The sequence below is a fragment of the Paramisgurnus dabryanus genome, chromosome 11, assembly GCF_030506205.2.
Source record: "Paramisgurnus dabryanus chromosome 11, PD_genome_1.1, whole genome shotgun sequence".
NCBI lineage: Eukaryota > Metazoa > Chordata > Actinopteri > Cypriniformes > Cobitidae > Paramisgurnus > Paramisgurnus dabryanus.
Genome location: NC_133347.1, coordinates 32003185 through 32024138, shown reverse-complemented (window position 1 = coordinate 32024138; position 20954 = coordinate 32003185). Strand labels below are relative to the sequence as shown.

At 37.8% G+C, this 20954-nt stretch overlaps 2 protein-coding genes across 3 annotated transcripts; both read right to left on the bottom strand.

The window, feature by feature from the left end:
* Nucleotides 1-7688: 7688 nt before the first annotated feature.
* LOC135729901 (uncharacterized) lies at nt 7689-18952 on the bottom strand. Of its 2 annotated transcripts, none has more exons than XM_065247790.1 (2): nt 17014-18952; nt 7689-14994 (listed from the first exon to the last, which is right to left on the bottom strand). In XM_065247790.1, the coding sequence occupies exon 2, from the start codon at nt 13956-13958 to the stop codon at nt 12975-12977; it is 984 nt and encodes a 327-aa protein (XP_065103862.1). In that variant the 5' UTR covers nt 13959-14994; nt 17014-18952; the 3' UTR covers nt 7689-12974. The 2 variants fall into 2 exon arrangements, with proteins under 2 accessions (XP_065103862.1, XP_065103863.1); XM_065247791.1 differs by having other exon boundaries at nt 18176-18952.
* Nucleotides 10924-11418, bottom strand: LOC141282942 (uncharacterized). The gene has a single exon (XM_073816136.1). It carries the CDS (start codon nt 11416-11418, stop codon nt 10924-10926), a length of 495 nt encoding a protein of 164 aa, XP_073672237.1.
* Nucleotides 18953-20954: the final 2002 nt, after the last annotated feature.

Sequence of the window (20954 nt, the reverse complement as noted above, 5' to 3'; positions counted from 1 at the left end):
CCCTGGGTTGAAGTGTGTTCATGTTAAGATGGCCAAACAGTATCTTTACCATGATTAAGCTACTATGGTTTTTAAAAGGTAACTTATACTTGTGAAATTAATAGAAAATATTTCAATAGAAATATATATAAATATATATAATGTGTGTGTGTGTGTGTATTTACATTATATTGAAAAGTAAACCTTATCATGGTTTTACTACAGAGAAAGTTATTCCTGTTGAACATCCACACAAGGCTCATTAGTGGCTCATTATTCAACTCTTTTGTCTCTCAGCTGTCAATCACTGATTATTCAGGAGCTTTCCCGCCTCCATGCATACAGCCTTTCCCAAGCAAAAGTGTCTTAGAAATTGTAAATCAATATCTTGCTTTATGTGATTGAGTAGGCCATATGATTTTCACATCATTTTGAAGAAAAAACTCTAGACTACTAGATCCAGTTTGGAAAGTCTTGGGAAAACATGTTTAGAATGAGTTTTGTGGAGTTATATCAGTGACTTAAAAATTTTGCTTTTTCAAAAACCACGCATAAACATTTTTCTCTCAAAAATACAAACATGTACATACATGTTGATTATATGATATTGTAGCCCAGTTTGTGATGAACACAGTGTTATGAGACTTTTGCCATTAATATGTTTTTAAGCAACTGAAAAAAGCACAAATGTCAGTGCATGTCAAAACTTCCCAAGGGCCCTAAAAACCCCTTAGACCCCAGAGGGTTAAAGGGGAATTTTATATATTGGGGCATTAGCCCTATTATGCCATCAAGAACATCTGGGATGATGCGACTCATGGATGACTGAGATATCCCTGACCTGTCTGCAATCTCCCGCTGGAATGTTCCTGTTGCCAAAAAACCAAGCACGGACAACACCTGCAAGTGTGCTGGAATGCTGTGGAATCTTCTAGTTTGCCTTCTAAGATTGGCCTCCAATGTATTGCATAAATGCAAAAGAACTGGTCTGGGTAGCCTGAAACGACTAATTAACCAGTCATCATTCTTGCCAAGTAAGTCTGCACGGTCTCTGAAAATACGCCTTTTGCGCAGCGCTCTATCTACCAAATCTAGCAAAAGCGCTATATCAGCCATCGTAAATGTTTCTTGTTATGCCTGATTTTGGCCATTTTATAGGAAATAATTTCCGTAACAATTAAGGGGCTATTAGTTGCCCAGCCCTATTGAAAGCAATTACTTATTTGATTAAAGTGTTCCGTTTGCAGATGCTATTACTGGAGTTCATCATAAAAGTCAAAAGAATAAACTTTTCAAAATGCTGTGTAATATGTACATGATTAAGCTGAATTAAAATACAGCCTTAATGAGCAAAACGTTCGGATGTTAAACGCACAATTTACGCGTGGCTGGGAGCAGGTGTAGATTTCTTTCGTACCTACTAACATTTGGAAAATACGAACATTTTCATGAATGCGAAAATGTACGCCAAGAGGACTTTATTTAAACGATTTACACAACAATTCGTTCTGCTCGTGTTTCATGAATGAGACCCAATGTAGGTAAGCAGTGAGGCTGAGAGAGTTGGGTTTGGGAATAAAGAAGCAGGACTGTAAAGCACAAAAGATTACGTTGAGAACTGTTAAAGCAGAGGCTGAAATGGAAATTCAATTGCTAACACTCACTTAAGAGGCTCAAGCGCGTGGCTGCACAAGCAGTATTTTTACAAGGTAACAAAACTCCATCTATGTAAGCCAGTCCTTTGGCTGGAGGGCATAGCAATGTACCTTCTGATGTTACTTTTGACCTTAGTAGATATATGAAACTTGTTCCACCGCTCAGAGAAGCAGAAGTGGATTCTAACTTTGTTGCATTGAGTGAGTTGCAGGAAAGTTAGGGTGGCCAAGAGATATGTGGGCCCTCTTGTTGCAATGTAGTCTCAAACTAAGGGCAAAATAAGTCTTTTCAGCTTTGCCAATTGAATCTTTTCTTGACTATGACACAATTAAAGCAGCAGTTTTAGTGTGTGTACTGTACGAGCTTGTCCCTGAAGCATACCGGCAACGATTCCGGCAACATGAGAAAACAGCCAGACAATCTTATGTAGAGTTTGCAAGGGAGAAAAAAATTATCTTTAATAAGTGCTGTCTCTCTAACAAGATTAACTCTTGTAACTGTTCCATGATAGTTACAGGCATCTTGTAAGAGAGACACCACTTATCAAAGATAATTTTTTTCTCCCTTGCAAACTCTACATTAGATTGTCTGGCTGTTTTCTCGTGTTGCCGAAATCTTGGCCGGAAGATTTGCCGGAAGATTTTAAGAATTGTGTGCGAGAGAATTTGATGGTTCATTTGAACAAACAAAGTCTTTTTCTTGTCTAATGCCGCTGTTCTCGCTGATGAGTTTCTTCTAATACATCGTACAGTTTTCCCTGTAACGCCACAGACAAAATTTGCTTCGAGGTCACTCGATTCGCCAAACGTGCTGCTTTGGGTAATGCACCCTAATGCACCCTCCAAGAATGCTTGTAAAATAAACCCTACTACTGAGGAGAAACGAGAATGTTTCTATTATCTAAGTCCTGAACATCTGATTGCGGATTGTCAATTGTAGAAAGCAGAAGAATTTGAAAACCTGGTCACTTTATGTCTTTCTCTGATCGGAAAGCGATCCGATCGTAAAAAGACCAGGTGTAAATGCCCTCCGAAATGTTTTTGAGACGGATTAAAATCTGATTGCTCAAACCACTAAAGGAGGTGGTCTAGGATGCATTTCAGATGAAACTGGACAAGTGTAAATACATCTGGTTGACAAAACCATATAAGTCAGGGCATAACTCCCCCAAACGTATTCACGTCACCCGGAAGTTAGCCGGCAAAGAGACAAACAAACAAACATGGCACGCTTGCTTTATGGAGCAGCGACAGCTGGTAAAAAGCTTTCTAGAACCAATAAAAGAGTCCAATGACAAACTCCAATGATATTAAGCAAAGAAATAAAACTTTGAGCCAAATCTTCGAGAGTTTTTCCCGTCATGGACCTGTACGTTAAATCATCACTCTCCTGCTGCTCTGTAGTGTGCGCTTTAGCTCATGCGGAGCAAGGAAATGCGTGTCCCCCACCCAATATACAGTACAACATACACTAAGTGCTGCCTTTTTTTGCATAAACGTCGGATTAACTTGTTTAAGGGGGAGTAATGAATAGTGTATTTGCATTTTGTGCAGGAGTAAAAGATCAGATTCATATCATTTTGCCAAGATGCATTTATGTGGCCAAATATAAATGAAACAGATATGTAAATGGAACTGATATGTTTTAACAAATGAGATAGCTATCCGTTTAGCTAATCATAGCTGATGTTAAAGGTTACCAGCCGTTTGTTTTAGAAGGCACCATCTCCATTTTCCCTGATACTGAGTTTAAGCCGGTTGTTTTGCTTCGAGATACTGGAGCATATAGCGAGATACTTGATTCTTGAGCATAACCTACCATTTTCTGTTAAGACTTATACTGGTTTTGTTGTTTTAGTCCGTGGAATTGAGATGGATTGTGTTAATGTGCCTTTGCACATGGTTCATATAAAGTCAGATCTAGTAAATAGAGCTTATAAGCTGGGTGTCTGTAAACCGTTGCCTCTGGAAGGTGTAGATTTAATAATAGTAAATGATTTAGCAAATGGCGAAGTCTTTCCATCTTTTATGCTGACACACACTTTTCCTGAAAAGGAGCAATCTGACCTTTCTGTTTTATTTCTGTCAGCATTCCCTGTGTGTTCAGTGACCCCTTGCACAAGCTCAAAAGTTCAATGAAATAATAGATCTTGCGGATTCGTTTTTAGATCCTGCCTCTACTTATCAGTGAGCCAGCAACATTTGATTAAAGTGCAACATGAATCCGCAACATTAATTGAGAGTATTAAAACTTCAGATGTTGGGCAAATGTCTAATTCAGGAGTGATGCATTTCTGGGATGTGGGAATACTGATGCGCAGATGAAAATCAGATGTTGGGACTTCCGGTTTAGAGAGGATGTGACAAGTCGCATAGCTTAAGCTCTCTGCCGAATTTAATCTAAACATATACGCTAAACCCAAATATAAAGAAAATAAACGTGGTGAAAGATGTCTAAACAGTCAAAGAACTCGGGCTCGGGTAAATCTTCGACAAGTAAGCAATCTAAAATAACAGATTGTGCCTCTCCCGGAATCGCGGCGGCCCAAGCTAACGCTGCTAAACTAACGAGGTCAGAGATTGATGACGCCCGAACAGACAACGCACTCGAAAGGGTGATTGAAAAGCTGGACGACATGTGTCGTAGTGTGGAGAGATGGAGAGCTGAAATAAGGGCCGAAATTGTAGCCTTGAGGACTGACCTGGGAGGAATAGAGACACGTATCCAGACTGCAGAAGCCCACATCAGCGATACAGAAGACAAACTTCCCGAGTTTAGAGAACTAAAGGCCCTGAAAGCAGAAGTGGCTTAGATACGCGAGGAAAATGCTCAGTTGCGAGCCGAAAATGCGACTATAAAAAGAAAACTTATCGATCTCGAATCACGGGGACGCAGAAAAAATCTCAGACTCATGGGAATCCCGGAGGGAGTGGAACCAGTAGAGGTAGAGGGCTTCCTCGAATCGCTGATCCGGGAGCTGTTGGAGGTGCCCCAGCTGACGATAGAACACGCACACAGGCTTGGCGCAAGAAGAGGTGACGCGGATCCCCCGCGCGGTTTCATAATGAGATTCCTGAATTATCAGGACAAGGAACGAGTCATACGCATAACCAGTATAAAGGGAAGAAGATCTATTTTTCCCAGGATTTACCGTACCCTATACGTCAACAGCGAGCAGAGTTCCAGCAGGCATGCAAGGAATTCAGAAAGAGGAAGCTAAGGCATGGTTTCGCCTTCCCCGCAACATTGCTGTTGACTTATGAAGGAAAGAAATACGTGTTTAAATCACCAACAGAAACGGAAAGTCTCTTGAAAAAAATGCAACAAAGCAACGCGAAGGATTAGGCAAATGGACTAACTCCCTTACCAAACTATGCGTTTAACAGGTATATATAGATTATATACAGGTAGTATATAGGTAATTTAAAACATTACCAATGAAGGCAGCAGAGTACAGAGGTATACTTTGTTTTTTATGGATTGGACGGTAACTAGAAGTCCGGGTATGGAGGGCTTTCGTTTAAAGATGGCTCCGCCTCCAAGTTTTGATCTCTTAATTGATCAAGTTTTGGAATCAACATTAGAAAACAACAAGCTGAGAGAGCAATCTTTAAAATACGAGATCGTAAAAATGGGGAAATTTTAATAAAACAAGACCAAATTCAATCAACATTTGAATCTTTCTATAAAAATATTTTCTCTAAAATCTCAATAGATAAGGAAGATGAAATAGAATCTTTTTTGGAAAACCTAAACCTACCAGTTATGACAGACGAACAGAATAAAAAATTAAAGTCGGAAATTACTGCTCTGGAAATACAGAATGCAATTAAAAGACTGAAAAACAATAAGTCTCCAGGGAGTGACGGATTCACCTCTGAATGGTATAAAGCATTGAAAGAAACACTTACTCCCCTGCTTTTAACAACTTTTAATTGGGTCCTTAAACATGCTCAGATCCCCCCAAGTTGGAAAGAAGCTATTGTTTCTTTAATACCTAAGGAAGGGAAAGATAGGCTCGAATGCGCATCTTATAGACCAATTTCGATTCTGAACGTGGATTACCATATATACATCTCAATTATGTCCAAAAGAATGGAACAAATACTTCAAAATTTAATTCACAATGATCAAACTGGGTTTATTAATAATAGACAGACTCAGGACAACATAAGACAATCCTTACACATAATGCATTATGTACAAAAACACCAAATTGAAGCGGTAATAATTAGCCTAGACGCGGAGAAAGCCTTTGATTCGGTTAATTGGCTCTATCTATTTAAAGTACTAAACAAGTTCCAAATAGATGACCAAATAATTAGAAATATAGGGGCTCTCTACGACGGTCCAACCTCAAGACTCAAAATTAACGGCCACTTAACAGATCCAATGACTCTGGAAAGAGGGGTGAGACAGGGCTGCGCCTGGTCCCCCCTCCTATTTGCCTTGTACCTGGAACCATTGGCCCAATACATTAGACAATCAAACACTATCAATGGTGTTGCAATAAATGGGACCGTTCACAAAATTGCATGTTACGCAGATGATGTCCTATTGTTCTTGACAAAACCAGAGATTTCAATACCTAACATGATGCATTTCCTCCAAGATATTGGTCCAATGCCGGGATACAAACTGAACATCCAGAAGACTGAAATTCTTTCATACTGGAGCCCCCCATTGTTTTTTCTTACCCATTTAAATGGCAAACAGAATCTTTCAAATATTTAGGTGTAATTCTCCATAAAGACTTATCAACAATTTTGGAAAAAAAATTATACCCCTCTTTTTTCCAATATAAAGAAGGACGTGAAAAATGGAATCTTATTCCATATCTAAGTCTAAGCCAAAGAATTGAAACAATTAAAATGAACGTTTTGCCCAGATTCCTCTACTTATTTCAGACTCTCCCAGTTCCTATTCCCACCCGCCTAATTGACGAGTGGAATAAAGCAATCTCAAGATTTATATGGCATAGCAAAAAAACCTCGCATCCAATTTAAAACTTTACAACTTTCAAAAGATAAAGGTGGATGGGGTCTACCTTGTCTGAAAGATTACTTTATCTCAGCCCAAATCAGAACATTGCTGTATTTGTGTGACTCAAAATATGATGCCCAGTGGAAAAATATTGAATGTAATGTTTTACCAGAGGTCCCTGTTCAGGCCTTAATGGCTGATGATAAACGGTTGAATTAACTTGAAAAAATTGGAAATCCATGGGTAAAATCAGTACTTACAACTTGGAAAGAGCTGATCAAGACATACAAACTGAACAAAGATGTTAAAATCTTAAGTTGGTTGTAGGGCTGCACAATTCCAGGAAAAATTATGATCACGATTGTTTTGTTCAAACTTTTGATCACGATTAGAAATCACGATCATGCTCTAAGTGAAGTACTGCTATTCACTTCAGTATCTTTATTACACTTTACAGCCATGTATATAATATTAGGATATATGTTATATATTATAAAATATTTTATTGTTTTGTAATATACACAGCTCCCATTCTCTTTTTAAAACATTTAAAATCATTTCGCAAAATTCTGCATAGATTTTGCAAAAGAAATCAGCAGAAATAGCAAAAATAACTCATACTCCTTATCCACTCCGTATACTCTGACTCCACCCTTATCAAGCAAACACATTGCTTGATTCTAGACCGTCTGCTTTGTGCTTGGTCTTTACTGATTAATTGCGACGATTGTCTTTAACTAATCGTGGGGCGCACATATCGTTATCATGATAAAAATATGATTAATCGTGTAGCCCTAGTTGGTTGGCTTACGACCAAGGTTTCTGTACCGAATAGAACTGACCAGAGATTTAAGGTCTGGGCTAGAAAGGGAATAAAGATTTTCTACCAAGTAGCAAAAGAAAACCAAATGAAAAGCTTTGAAGAGTTGAGGAAATCTTTTGGCTTGGAAAATCAGGATTTTTGGTAACACTTTATAATAACTTCACACTATGAAGCATTAGTAAAGCATTAGTTAATGTTGGACTTTAATCGTCCTGCATGTTCTTAATGAGGAGATCAGACACGTAACTCAAATCAAATTATTTTTAATAAGTATCTCAAATGAAATATTACAGAGCTCTGGGTCAAAAACTGTCCCTGTCTTTACACAACACCAATGCAGAAACAAATCCCCCGAGAAGCGGTTGATCTCTTCTCCCTCTCCCTCTGACCCAAAATATATATATGTGCAGTTTGGTGGGGGCCTGTTCGATGGAAAGTTTTACTTCTTTCTTAAAGGTTCACCAGACCCGTTCGATGGAAAGTTGTACTTCTGTTTTAGAAGTTCATCCTGTTATAAATAGCTATGACCGTTATTTCACCCTGCCCCGACATCCTGTTTTTCTCCCCAGGTGTCTCTGCAAAGCAAAAGTTAAAAAACACACATACATACATACATACCGAAAAAACTCCAAGCCTGCTAAATTTGCACATGACATTTAAAAGTCAACTATCAAAACCCATATACAATGGAATCATATCTCTAAGCCTGCTAGACTATTCTAACTTTAGTACTATATGCTAAAGGTTAATACTCAAAGCTATTCTTAAAATCTTTAAGATTAAAGGCAATGCAATCATTAATAATGCAATAATAAAATCATGATTATTCAAAGCACGGTTAATATTCATATTTCAAGGATATGCGGATGTGGGAATGTTCTAATTTTCCTTCATTCCCCCTTTTGATCTCCTTTACAGGAGATCAACCTCTGACTCCTCCTCCTTTGGTTCTTCTTCGTTTAGCCCTACTGCTCCCAGCAGTGGCATCTGATACGGTGGAGGATCCTTCCCCTCCACCGTCTTCACGATCCACCTGTTACACAAAGATCTGATACATGGAATACAACAACACCCGCAGGTTACAAGTATCGCCGCGGCCACTGCGATGGACATTAATAATGAAGTGATCAGCGCACTGTATTGCCCAAACCATTTTGTCATCCAGCTATTGAATGGGTTATCGATTCCTGAATTTTTGTCAGATTAGTTATTTGTTTATTTATTTTAAACAGGCACTACCGCAAATATATGAATTCTTGTAAATCTTATCTCTGCTTGAAAATATTTTAAGAAGATAGGCACAAACCTTATACAATATACATTATCTTCGTGCACCTCTTATTATTAAACCTTATAGATTATCATAAAAGAACTGTGAAATATTTGGTGAACATGTATTATAAACGTCCTGTAAAATATAGCAAAAGTTTATCCTCCACACACTCAAATATAACCAAAATATAGTAAATACTCCTCTAAAACTGTCAATTAATAAAAATGTAAAATATCCCAGAAATAAAAGAATTATGAAACATTTGTAAAGATATAGATGAAGGCTGTAAAATATAGTCAAACTGGATGTGAAATAATTTCAAAACACACACGTTAAAAGTAAAACTGTCAAACACAACACTATAGCAAAAGAATCTATGTTAATTCAAAATAATTGTAAAATATCTTCAAAATGTCCTTGTAAAATAATCTATAAAAAATGCAAAACGATGTTATGATGTCTCCGAAAATACCCCTGAAAGAATATATGTCATCAAAATATTTTCAACAATGCTCACAAAAGGATATATTAAAATGTAAGTCCTTTGAAAATCATAAAATATTGTAAAATGCAAAACCCTTGAAAAATCACAATATGTAGAAAAATGTAAAATTTTTGAAATGCTCAAAAACAGTCACGTGTAAAATACTTGAAACTCATGAAAATGATCAAATGTAACACCTTTAAAAACCACCAAAAATAGTAAATTGTAAAATACTTGGAAGTTGTAAAATATTGAAATGTGAAATCTTAAAATCTGAAAATAGAAAAGTGTCAAATATTTGAAAATCATGAAATAGAAAAACGTAAAATATTTAAAAACTCTCAAAATGGAAAATATCTGAAAAATATCAAAATAAAAATGTAAAATATTTAAAAAATAGTAAAATACTTCACAATCCCAATCTCCCTTTTTTCACTTATTATTCCCTTACATACACAGTAATGATTATTTCTGTGTTTTGGACCTCTTCTTTGATTAAATCCCTTACTTTTTCCCACTCTAGTCTGTCCAAACCACACCCAATCCTAGGTATAGCCAACTTTTTTACCCTTTGTTCTTCACAGTGTTTTTTGAGTTCATGTTCTGGACTGTTTAATAAGTCCCCCTTTAGTTCTTTGTGTGTTACTTTTGTGTTCTTTTGAGAAATGTCAACCTGCTGTTGTTCCCCTGTGTTGGATTCCCCCTTTTGGTCCTGCAGTTCCTGCAGGTCCAATCTTACCATATCCCTTAGGAGCACCCAATCCGCCAATTATTGATTTCTGCATCTGGAGAGATGTGCATGAGAGATGGTTTTCTGTTTGGAAAAACTTGAAACAATATCATTCAGTTTGGTTAATTATGTTCTGTGATCAAGATTTTTATTTGTTCAGGGTGCACTGGGTTGAACGGACCAGGAAATGAACGACCCGTCAGAAGTTCAAATGGTTTAAATGAGGTCATGCGGTTAAGATTCATACGTTTAACTTTTCCCTGTCATTTAGGATGGTATACGGTCCCGAAACGGAAACGCAATCCCAGTGCACTCTCAACCTTTTGTAAATCCGCATTCTTAAAATGTGTACCGTTGTCTGAGCGATTTATTAGCAGAAAACCGTAACGCGGAATTTATTGGTTAATCAAACACTTAATCACCGAAATCGAATCTTCCTTCCCCGTGGGCCACTCCTTTGGCCAACCTGAAAACACATTCATGAAAACTAAAAGATAACGTTTACCTTCCACTCTCTCCCCCAGGTCTGTGTAATCGATAACCACTTCCTCACCAGGTCCCCGTGGCGGGAAGACTCCTGCGGCACATTTCACTCCAGCGCGTACATTGTGTATGGAGCACACCCTGCAGTTAGCGATAAATTCTTTAACTGTAGCAGCCAGGTATTGGTGCCACCACTGGTTAAGATTGGAAATGGTTTGTTTGATTCCAACATGTTAGGGGGTGTGTGCTTGAGTGATAAGGGGTTCTATCATACTAGGTGGAATAACTAGTTTACGTCAGGTCCCACCCAGCCATTGTCTAAATGTACCGCCCCTTTGTGAAGCCACATAGATTTTTCCTCAGGTGAGGCTTTGTGTTGTTCTACTGCTATGTCTGGGTCAGGTAAAATGTTATTGGTACCTTCCTGTTCCGCATCTTGTAACACCATTTGTGTAATGTACCCTGCACCTTGCTTTGCCGCCATGTCCTATCTGGTTACCTTGTGCCGCATCTCAGTTACTGGTATCATGACCTTTACATTTTATGATCGCCACCTGCTTGGGTTTCATAATAGCTGTTGCTAATGCTATGATGTCTTCCTGATGTTTAATAGGTTTGTTGTTAGCTGCCATAAAACCACATCTTTTCCACTTAGGCAATTCTGTTACAACTGCACCCACTGCATAGGTAGAGTCACTAAAAAGGTTAATTATTTTTCCTTCTCCCCACTCTAGCGCCTTTGTCATTGCCACAATTTCTGCTCTCTGAGCTGACTGATGTCCCTGTAAAGGTTCTGCTATCAATATTTCAATGTCTTCCTCTTCCAGTGCTGCAATACCTATTCCTGACCTCAGTGTTGCATTCGAATCTCTGAAACAGCATCCATCTGAAAACACCATAACTCCCTCTGGAATGATTTTTGTCAACAAATCTGGTCTAATTTTCTCTTCCCTTTCCACGGTCATACAACAGTCATGGGGTTCTCCTTCTGTCCAATATGAGGCCATGTTTATGCCCTCATGCGTGAAAACCAAATTTGGTTGTGCGAGACAGTTTTCCAACTTTCTTTGTCTCAGAGTGGAAAATGTAAATGATGACGAATTCACAAAAGCTACCACAGATTGTCCGGTGAGTATGGTCAAACAATGTTTCTCACATGCTCTGCAAGGGGTAAACAGAAGAAAGCATTAGCGAGATAGATGCAAGTATACCATGATTGATTTTGAGTGATTTCATTCAGAGAAGTGTATGGGTTTGGAACAGGTAAAGTTGGAGTTTTCATGATTTGATTGATTGTTCTCAAATCATGTGCCATTCTGAATTTTCCTGTGTTTTGTCTTTCCACAGGCAGAATGGGTGTGTTTCAATTGGAATCAGCATACTCTAAAACCCCTGCGGTTAACAAACCTTCAATGGTATCTTTGATACCTTCCTCTGCCTTTGGTTTGTGCTTATACTGAGGCCTCCAAATTGGATCATCACATGTCAGCTCGAACGAAATTTCTGGGTAATTTTTACAAAACCCTACATCTGTGGGACTCTGAGTCCATAACTGGTCGGGCAAACTTTTCAACATTGTTTCAGCATCTTCATGATCACTTTTCTCCCTACCATGCCATCTTGTGAGCCATTCGTGTTCCAACACTACAGTGTCTTTTGTTTCCTGTGTGATCAAATAATACCCTGAGCTAGATGAATATTTTACACCAGGAAGTTGGGTTTCCCTCCAATCTGTTAAGTGTATTCCCTTCTTTACCATTGGTCCTAGATCTTTAGCTTGGTGTTGGGGGTGTACTAACAATGATATATGGGGTGATGCCTCTTCCCTCATTTTATACCATTGTTCCTGTTCGGGGGTAAGTTCTACAATACCTGCCACTCCCTCTTTGCCTATCAGTATTCCTGCCCCAAAAATTTCCCACTGTTCTCCTGCAATGTTATCAAATTGTTCTTGGTACCAGTACTCTTGTGTTCTATCATAAAACAGAGTGACATGCAGTGGATCTATTAGCTGGGTGTATGGCGCTAATGACAATATCCAAGGTTCCCATTGAGAGTACAGATCTTTCAGGGTGTTACCTGTGTCCCCCAGAAGCACCCTCCCCCAGTAAATGTCAGCTCCCTGTGGAGAGGTGTTTGCAGAAAGTAACCATTGTCCATGTGTTCTCATTGTGGACATGATGGAACAGTTCATGGTGATACCATTTTTCACAGTTACTATAATCCCCTCCGGGCTGCATAGGATTTCAGCTCCAAGTTTCACTAGCAAGTCTCTTCCCAACAAATTTGTCGGTGAGGAATATGACAGCAGAAAAGAGTGAGTCAGTGATTGTTTTTTCATGCACTGCACTGTGAGTTCTTTGGAGAATGGCAGTCTAGTTATAGCCCCGGAAAACCCCCTTACTTCAGTGGTTTCGTCTGAAATAAGATTTTTTGGAAGTTCAAAGTTCAGTGTGGAGTATGTTGCCCCAGTATCCACCAGGAATTCAACAGGACGTGTGTTTACCTCCAAAGTCAGCAAGGGTTCCGCCCTGACCCTGCTGAGGTCGTTCCGTAAGCTGTCTCAGTACCACTCCCTTTCCCCTCCAGTGGACAAAGGGTACTGCGAGTGTGGTCGTGGTGCTTTTTCCACGTTAGGGGCCATGTGTGGGTTATGGCCTCTGCCCCGAGACGGTCTCTGTTGGGCTCCGAGTTCAGGTTGCCGACAATCACGGACGAAGTGTCCCGGACGACCACAACGGAAACACCCTTCCTGATACTGCACTCTTCCCCTCCCCCTATTGTAATCCCCACCCCTACCTCTATTGGAGTAATACATTGGTCTTTGGGTGGTTCTCTCCCATATAACATTTGATGGGTCAGCTTCCTGTTCTTTGTTATATCTTGGAGGGGCTTTCATCTCCTGAACTACCATTTGTATATCCTTCTTTTTCCCTTTTTCTTCATTTAATTTAGATCTTGCTTCCTGCAACTGTAATTTTAGCAACTGTTTTTTCAATTCCTCTACTTCCCCTACCTTTTCTTTTTCGTTCGCCCTAGACATGTGATGAAGGAAATGTCGTTCCCAAACCTCACATAAAGCACCTGGTAAGTCGGGGTTGGCTTTTATTTCATCCTGTACAGATTTAGGAGTCCCTTCCAATACAGCAGCTCTGAACATCTGTTCCTGTATTCTATCTGAATGTGGATGAGCCCCTGTTTGCTCTTCCCACTCTCCTTTGCATCGACTCAGATATGCTGCTGCTGTTTCTTCCCCTTTTGGAGAAAATTTTATATTGTAAAGGGTGCCTGCTGGCGCTGGGTACAGCTTTCGCAGTGCCTTTCCCCAATCTGATGCAACTCGACAGTATGGATAGTCATCATATAATCCTACCGTTCCTGCCTCTCGCTCAATTTCCGTAATCTGTCCTACAGTCAGTACCTGTCCCAATAATGCTCTAAGGTCTCCGATCGCCAACGTATGCCCTTGTGTCAAAGTTATTACCTTCCCTATCCATTTACCCCCACCACTCGTGATATGAGGTAGCTTTGCAAGGATAGCTCCCATGTCTGTGAATGACCATGGTTTGTATTCTACCTTTCCAATTGTCTCCACTAGGGGGCAGATATTAGGTACCCTACGAATGAGATGTAGTTCCCTACATTCCTGTTCATATTTCAACTGGATATGTTCCCTGTTCTTCAACCTCTATCTGACTCCCAGTCTCGTCCACTGTTATGAATCTGCTACTCAATGTTTCTCCTGGGGTGCTTTGTGCTCCGGGTTGAAATGTCCTTTCCTGTACTACGCTATTCCATTGTTCCCTCAGTTCTTTCTCCAGAGCTGCCATCTTCTGTTCTGCCTGTGCCGCTTGCTCTCTATGTGTTCTCATCAATTCAGCTGTTTCTCGTGCTATTTCTCTCTCCTCTGTCTCGTTTTCTGTTATTAAATTTAATTTCCCTGATTTTATTTTCCAGCGATTTCCCTCCCGCTGCTCCATGTCCAACACACCCTTTTGTACTTCAAATACTGGCAACTGTGTATGGGGCGGGGCATATGGAGGTGGAGCAGTGGGTGGCAGTGCTGGATATATGGATGCTATTTCCCTCCCCTCTTGAATTTTGTTTGCTTCCTTCTCTTTAAGGTCACTCTTTTTTATTTCTACTTTCTTTTCTGTCTCTTGTCTCTCTCTATCCAACTGTACCAAAGCCACACAACTAACTGCCATACTATGCCACAAATGAAACTCTTCACGTAGTCTCTTCACTTCCTTGTCATGCTTCTTTCTAGCTAGAAACCCCACTTCCTTTTTGTCCTCTCTCTGAAACTTCCTGTGCGCTTCACTTTCTTGAACAATTACTTGCTCTTTCAAATTTGTCTTCGTCCTATCTTCGTAACCCTTAAGTTGTTTCCATTCTTCATACATTTCTTGCAATTTCTGAGTCTTTTTGAGCCTTTCTCTTTCTTCTAACCCACTCAAAAGCTGTTCTACGGCTGCCTCCCATTGCTCTTTAAGAGTCTTCATGTTATCTTCCACTAAAATATGTCTTACCCTGAATATCTCGTTTATTCTTCCTCTCAATGTTATTTGCTGTCAGTCCTTCTGTAAATACACAAAAATTCTCACAAAATTATTTTCTGTGTTTTCTTAGTCAAACGAACAACAATCACCTCTTCTTATTAAAATTAAAGTTCACTTTAATACTATTGCCAGACAATAAAATTCAGTATTGTTACTTCTTCTTGAAATGAAAATGTAATGGTATTCAACTCTTGCTTGATGACGGTTAAAAAGGATTCAAGATGTTGTCAAAACTTAAATCAAATTCAATCTGGCAATATGTAACTCCTGTCAGAATTCAAACTACATTCATTCTATAAAACTTGTCAAATTAGAAATTTAAAATCTCAAAAATGAAATGATATTTAGGACGTATTAAAAAACAACATCTATCAAAGTTAAAAAATGTAACAATATGTCATACTGGTTAAAGTTAAAAAATAAAATTTATCAAAATTAAAATGTAAGAATATGCAATGCTGGTTAAAGTAAAAAACAAAATTTATCAAAAATAAAAATTCAATATTGTGTAATACTTGTTAAAATTAGAAACTACAAATAAGCTTTGCCAAAATAAAAAATGTAAGGGCCTTCAATACTTGTCAAAATTGAAATTAAAGTTCACATCAATAACATCTATTTCTTATCACACGTTCAAATGTCAATTTCCATAAAACAACCAGCACTTCTCAAATCTCTTGCTGATCTCACTAATTTTCTAAAGTTTTCCTGAAAGTTACAATATTCTTATTACGGCTCGAAACAATGCATCCAATACGCGTCTCAATCAATTCACAGGCACCATATGCTTTTATGATAACCACGGCTTAGTTTCAGACAAAGTCGGCTGAGTTCTATTAAACCCTGTTCCACTACTGCAATCGAAATTATTAAATATCAGTAATCGTTTGAATCTCTCTACTTCTACACTTTTCGTCTATTATCTCTCTCGGACTGGGTGTATTTCTCTTCCGTACGCCCTTTTCGGCTTTGACAATCTATAACATATAACTTCTTTCAGTTGTATTTTTCTTCAAAATGAAAGTAAAACTACCAGCCCGTCACGGAAAGGAAGCAGAATGAGAGCACAGCTTCTAAAGTGAAACTAAATTACGCTCCGAGCTGAGAAGTTCACAGTTTTCTCTTCCTTACTCTTAAATCTTGTTAGAAATGAAACAATCTCTTCTTGTAATCAATTCACCGAGAACAAATATCCATTTCAATTTATTTTGAAATCAAGTATAAAGAAACTACTCTTTCTTCCCGAGTCACACCCCGGAATGAAATAAGAAAATGGACATCCACACTAAAATACAATAAACATAAAATATACTGCAGAAACGTCTACTCCTTTAAACATGAAATAACACTAGACAACTCCGGAGAATCACACATTCACATCAATAAAACAAAATAAAAACTGGATCCGTCTACGCTTGTACCGTGTAAATGAAATAATACTAAACAAAATCCCCCAAATACACACAATAGTAAAATACAATATACACAGGATATAAAATATGCTTTTCTACAAATTGAGTTAAAATTTGCTGACAGTAAATTGCAACCACAATAAATTTTTTAAAGACGGAATCCGACGGCTTTTAAAACTAGAAATTTTATTCCAACTTCACTTACAGTAAAACGATTAGTAATTGAACACATAAAAACTGAATTACGATTTTACTTATAATAAATCTAGACAATACTCAGATTTTAGGATGCTAAATTAAAATTTACTGATCATAAATCTGACTCAAAATAAAATGTCTTCGTAAAAATAGAAAATTAAATCAAAATTTAAGATATACAATTAAGTACAAATCAATGATAATAAAATTGAATAAGAAAAATAGAAAATTTAATTAAAACCTAAGATATAAGATTAAGTAAAAACTTGTTAATAGGAAAAATAGAAAATTGAATAAAAATGTACTAATCGTGGAATTGAATAATAGCAAAAATATTTCGTAAAAAGATAACACTGAATTGCAATTCACTGGCAGCAAAAATCAATAAAAATATTTATCCAAAGAAGAAGTTGAATTAAAATATACTCACAGTAAAGCTGATAATATACCGGTAGCAAACAGCGCAAATAAACAGCACATTTAAAAATAAGCAGCCATTTCGTACAATCTTCAGTAAGTTTCAAATTCCTATTCTTTAGCACAACTTAACAATATTGCTTACAATAAAACTTTTTCAAATACCAATATTCTCTTCGTATTTTCGACTATTTCGTGGCTTTCTTACCACTTTCACTTTCTCTTTATGCGGTCCAACCGCTGCGTTGCCCGTGGTCCCTGACCACTTTCTCGGGTATGAAACCCACTTCAATCTCTATGTATCGCGGTCCAACCGCTCTGTGTTCCCAGAACACTAAATCCTATTCTACTGTATTCTATTCCCGCGGTCCAACCGCAACGTGTTCCCAGAACACTAAGTCCTATTCTACTGTATTCTATTCCCGCGGTCCAACCGCAACGTGTTCCCAGAACACTAAGTCTTATTCTACTGTATTCTATTCCCGCGGTCCAACCGCAACGTGTTCCCAGAACACTAAGTCCTATTCTACTGTATTTTATTCCCGCGGTCCAACCGCAACGTGTTCCCAGAACACTAAGTCCTATTCTACTGTATTTTATTCCCGCGGTCCAACCGCAACGTGTTCCCAGAACACTAAGTCCTATTCTACTGTATTTTATTCCCACGGTCCAACCGCAACGTGTTCCCAGAACACTATCCTAATCTAATGTAATTTTATCCTGCGGAAACAATAAAAACCGCTACGTGTTCCCGGAACACGCGTCCAATTTTACTACGCTAAAAAACGTGGTACGTGACCACGTCCGGATCCCGGATCCTCAGTTTCTGGAATGAACCATTTTCCAGGGAATTTAAACCCGGAGGTTAAGGACACTCGTCAGTGCCGGGTTTCCAACTCTGCGTTCTCCGCGTTCCAAACGCGCCTGGTCCCGGACCAGTTATTAATTCCTTGTATTGTTTTTTTTTTTATTCTTATTTTTCTTTTATTTTACTATTTTTCTTTTATTTTATTTTAATCGTATTATTGTTACTTCCCTTTTTATTTAATTGACACATTTAATAGTTCATTTGAGATATACAATTTAGATAAAAATGACAATAATCATTGTATCATTAATTATTCTTCACGACATTTAAATAAAGCAGAATTTTGATATAACAGGTATCTGCTTACCTTTCCTATTTTGCGCAAGTGGAATGTCGAGAAGAAAAATCAATGATGTCCAGTCCTCCTCATCACGTCGATGGGGTCACCAATTGTTGGACTTTAATCGTCCTGCATGTTCTTAATGAGGAGATCAGACACGTAACTCAAATCAAATTATTTTTAATAAGTATCTCAAATGAAATATTACAGAGCTCTGGGTCAAAAACTGTCCCTGTCTTTACACAACACCAATGCAGAAACAAATCCCCCGAGAAGCGGTTGATCTCTTCTCCCTCTCCCTCTGACCCAAAATATATATATGTGCAGTTTGGTGGGGGCCTGTTCGATGGAAAGTTTTACTTCTTTCTTAAAGGTTCACCAGACCCGTTCGATGGAAAGTTGTACTTCTGTTTTAGAAGTTCATCCTGTTATAAATAGCTATGACCGTTATTTCACCCTGCCCCGACATCCTGTTTTTCTCCCCAGGTGTCTCTGCAAAGCAAAAGTTAAAAAACACACATACATACATACATACCGAAAAAACTCCAAGCCTGCTAAATTTGCACATGACATTTAAAAGTCAACTATCAAAACCCATATACAATGGAATCATATCTCTAAGCCTGCTAGACTATTCTAACTTTAGTACTATATGCTAAAGGTTAATACTCAAAGCTATTCTTAAAATCTTTAAGATTAAAGGCAATGCAATCATTAATAATGCAATAATAAAATCATGATTATTCAAAGCACGGTTAATATTCATATTTCAAGGATATGCGGATGTGGGAATGTTCTAATTTTCCTTCATTAAGCATTATTAAATAGTCAATTCATAATTTATTAAACATTAATAGACATTAGTAAATAGTTTATCAATGCTTTCTTCTTGATTTATAAGCGTATATAGAATGTGTTTAATGATTGTCTTGTCATGCTTTATTAATTATCAATTCATCATTTCTAAAATAAGTATTACATTATTTACAGACCAGTTTTTAAGATGTTGCCAGTGGTTCATAAGATCATTTAGGAAGTGTAAATAAATTATTAATAAACTATTTAAACATTCATTTATACATCTTATTATTTAGACGTATAGTAATAAATTAGTCAGTGTGTTAATAAATGCTTCATTAACACATATTCCTACTGTATTCATGATTAATTATGTAGTTATAAAACATTTAGAAGTGGTCAGTTAACTATTTTTGTGAGCTCATTTAAAGTGAGGACTATTTATGCTTTGTAAAGCTTTTATAAAGGAGATTTAAAGTCTCCATTATCTTTTAAAAAGGAAACAAACACAACACAGAGTAATACAAAACATGAAACATATTTATTTCAAGATGCAAAAATTACACTGTACACTGTAAAAAATCCAATTAATGAAATGTTGGACGGGCAAAAACATATAAGTTAAACCAATTTTTTGGTTTGAGCTAGTTGAGAAGACATATTATTTTAAGTAAGGGATAATGTAGAGGCAGCCGGTAGTTATCGGGAAATAAGCCCCGACAGTGTGATCAGGACCCGACGCGAAGCGGAGGGTCTTGTATCACACTGAAGGGGCTTATTTCCCGATAACTACCGGCTGACTCTACATTATCCCGCTTATTACACGGCTACTTGTCACATAAGAAAAAAAACTGGACATGAATATGAATTTGAAACATTTTATTGGCATATTTGTTTTAAATTAACATTTTTATCCTTCCGCGAAACTTTGCACAGATGCATAAAATGATCGTAATACCTTATTAAGATCCTCTGCTTCATACTTGTCTGTCTCCATTTTTTTCTCTTTTAGCCAGTCTTTGAGAAGTTTTAATGCCCATTCTGTATTTTTTTGTGTGTTGGCTTCGTAGCTGTCATGCTCTATTTTGTCAAGTTCAGTCTCAGTAAGCTCTCTGTGTCTTGTCGTGGTTGTCCAGTGTTTGTCACAAGATGGCGCCAAACAGACAGTAATCTTTATTGATCTTTATTGGCGCGGAGCGATCTTACTCGTAAAAGTAGCACCGGCTATGCGTTATTATTTTGGAGCGGTTATTATTCGAAAAGAACGAACCTGCAAATGTCTCAACTGACCAATCAGAATCAAGCATTCCAGAGAGCCGTGTAATAAGTCTAGATAAATCTGTGTTTAAAACATTAAATGAATGGTTATTTTCAATTCCAGTCAACATTCAGAATGGCTAATGTTGACTGAACTAATTAAGACAAATCAGGTAAATATGTGGACTTATGACAGCTTTGTTTCCTGACAACAAAATGCTCCTAATATTACTGTTATTTGGTCACAAAATGTAATTGTAAGAGTTGTTCAGGCGTGAATGTATGTGCTTAAAGTTTAAATATGCGGTCGGTTAATAAAGATAGCGTCTATTTAAAAGTTTGCTCGGACACTTTCGGATGGAGATGAGCTCCATATGAGCTCCAGAAAATCACCGGCGCTTAAGTGCTCACACCCCGCCCAGCGCAGCCTCGCCTCGGCAAGCGCATCAGAAATCGACTGCTGGCTCTGATATCTCTGTGGCGTTTAAACGTGATTTAATTCATTTTAATTTCTCATACTTTACAATGAAAGGGTTATGTTTTAAATCATATTTTAGGATTGCACTTAATTGATATGGCTGTTGAGTGATGTTTCATATCTTTTACATTTGTTATAACCGGACTGCATGCGAATTTGAACTTCAGAGCTGAAGGAGCGGGTGGAGAAATAGTCCCAATATCATAACAATCTTAAATAAAACTTCTAAATATACCCGTGTGTGTACGTGTGTATGTATGTACAGTATGTGCG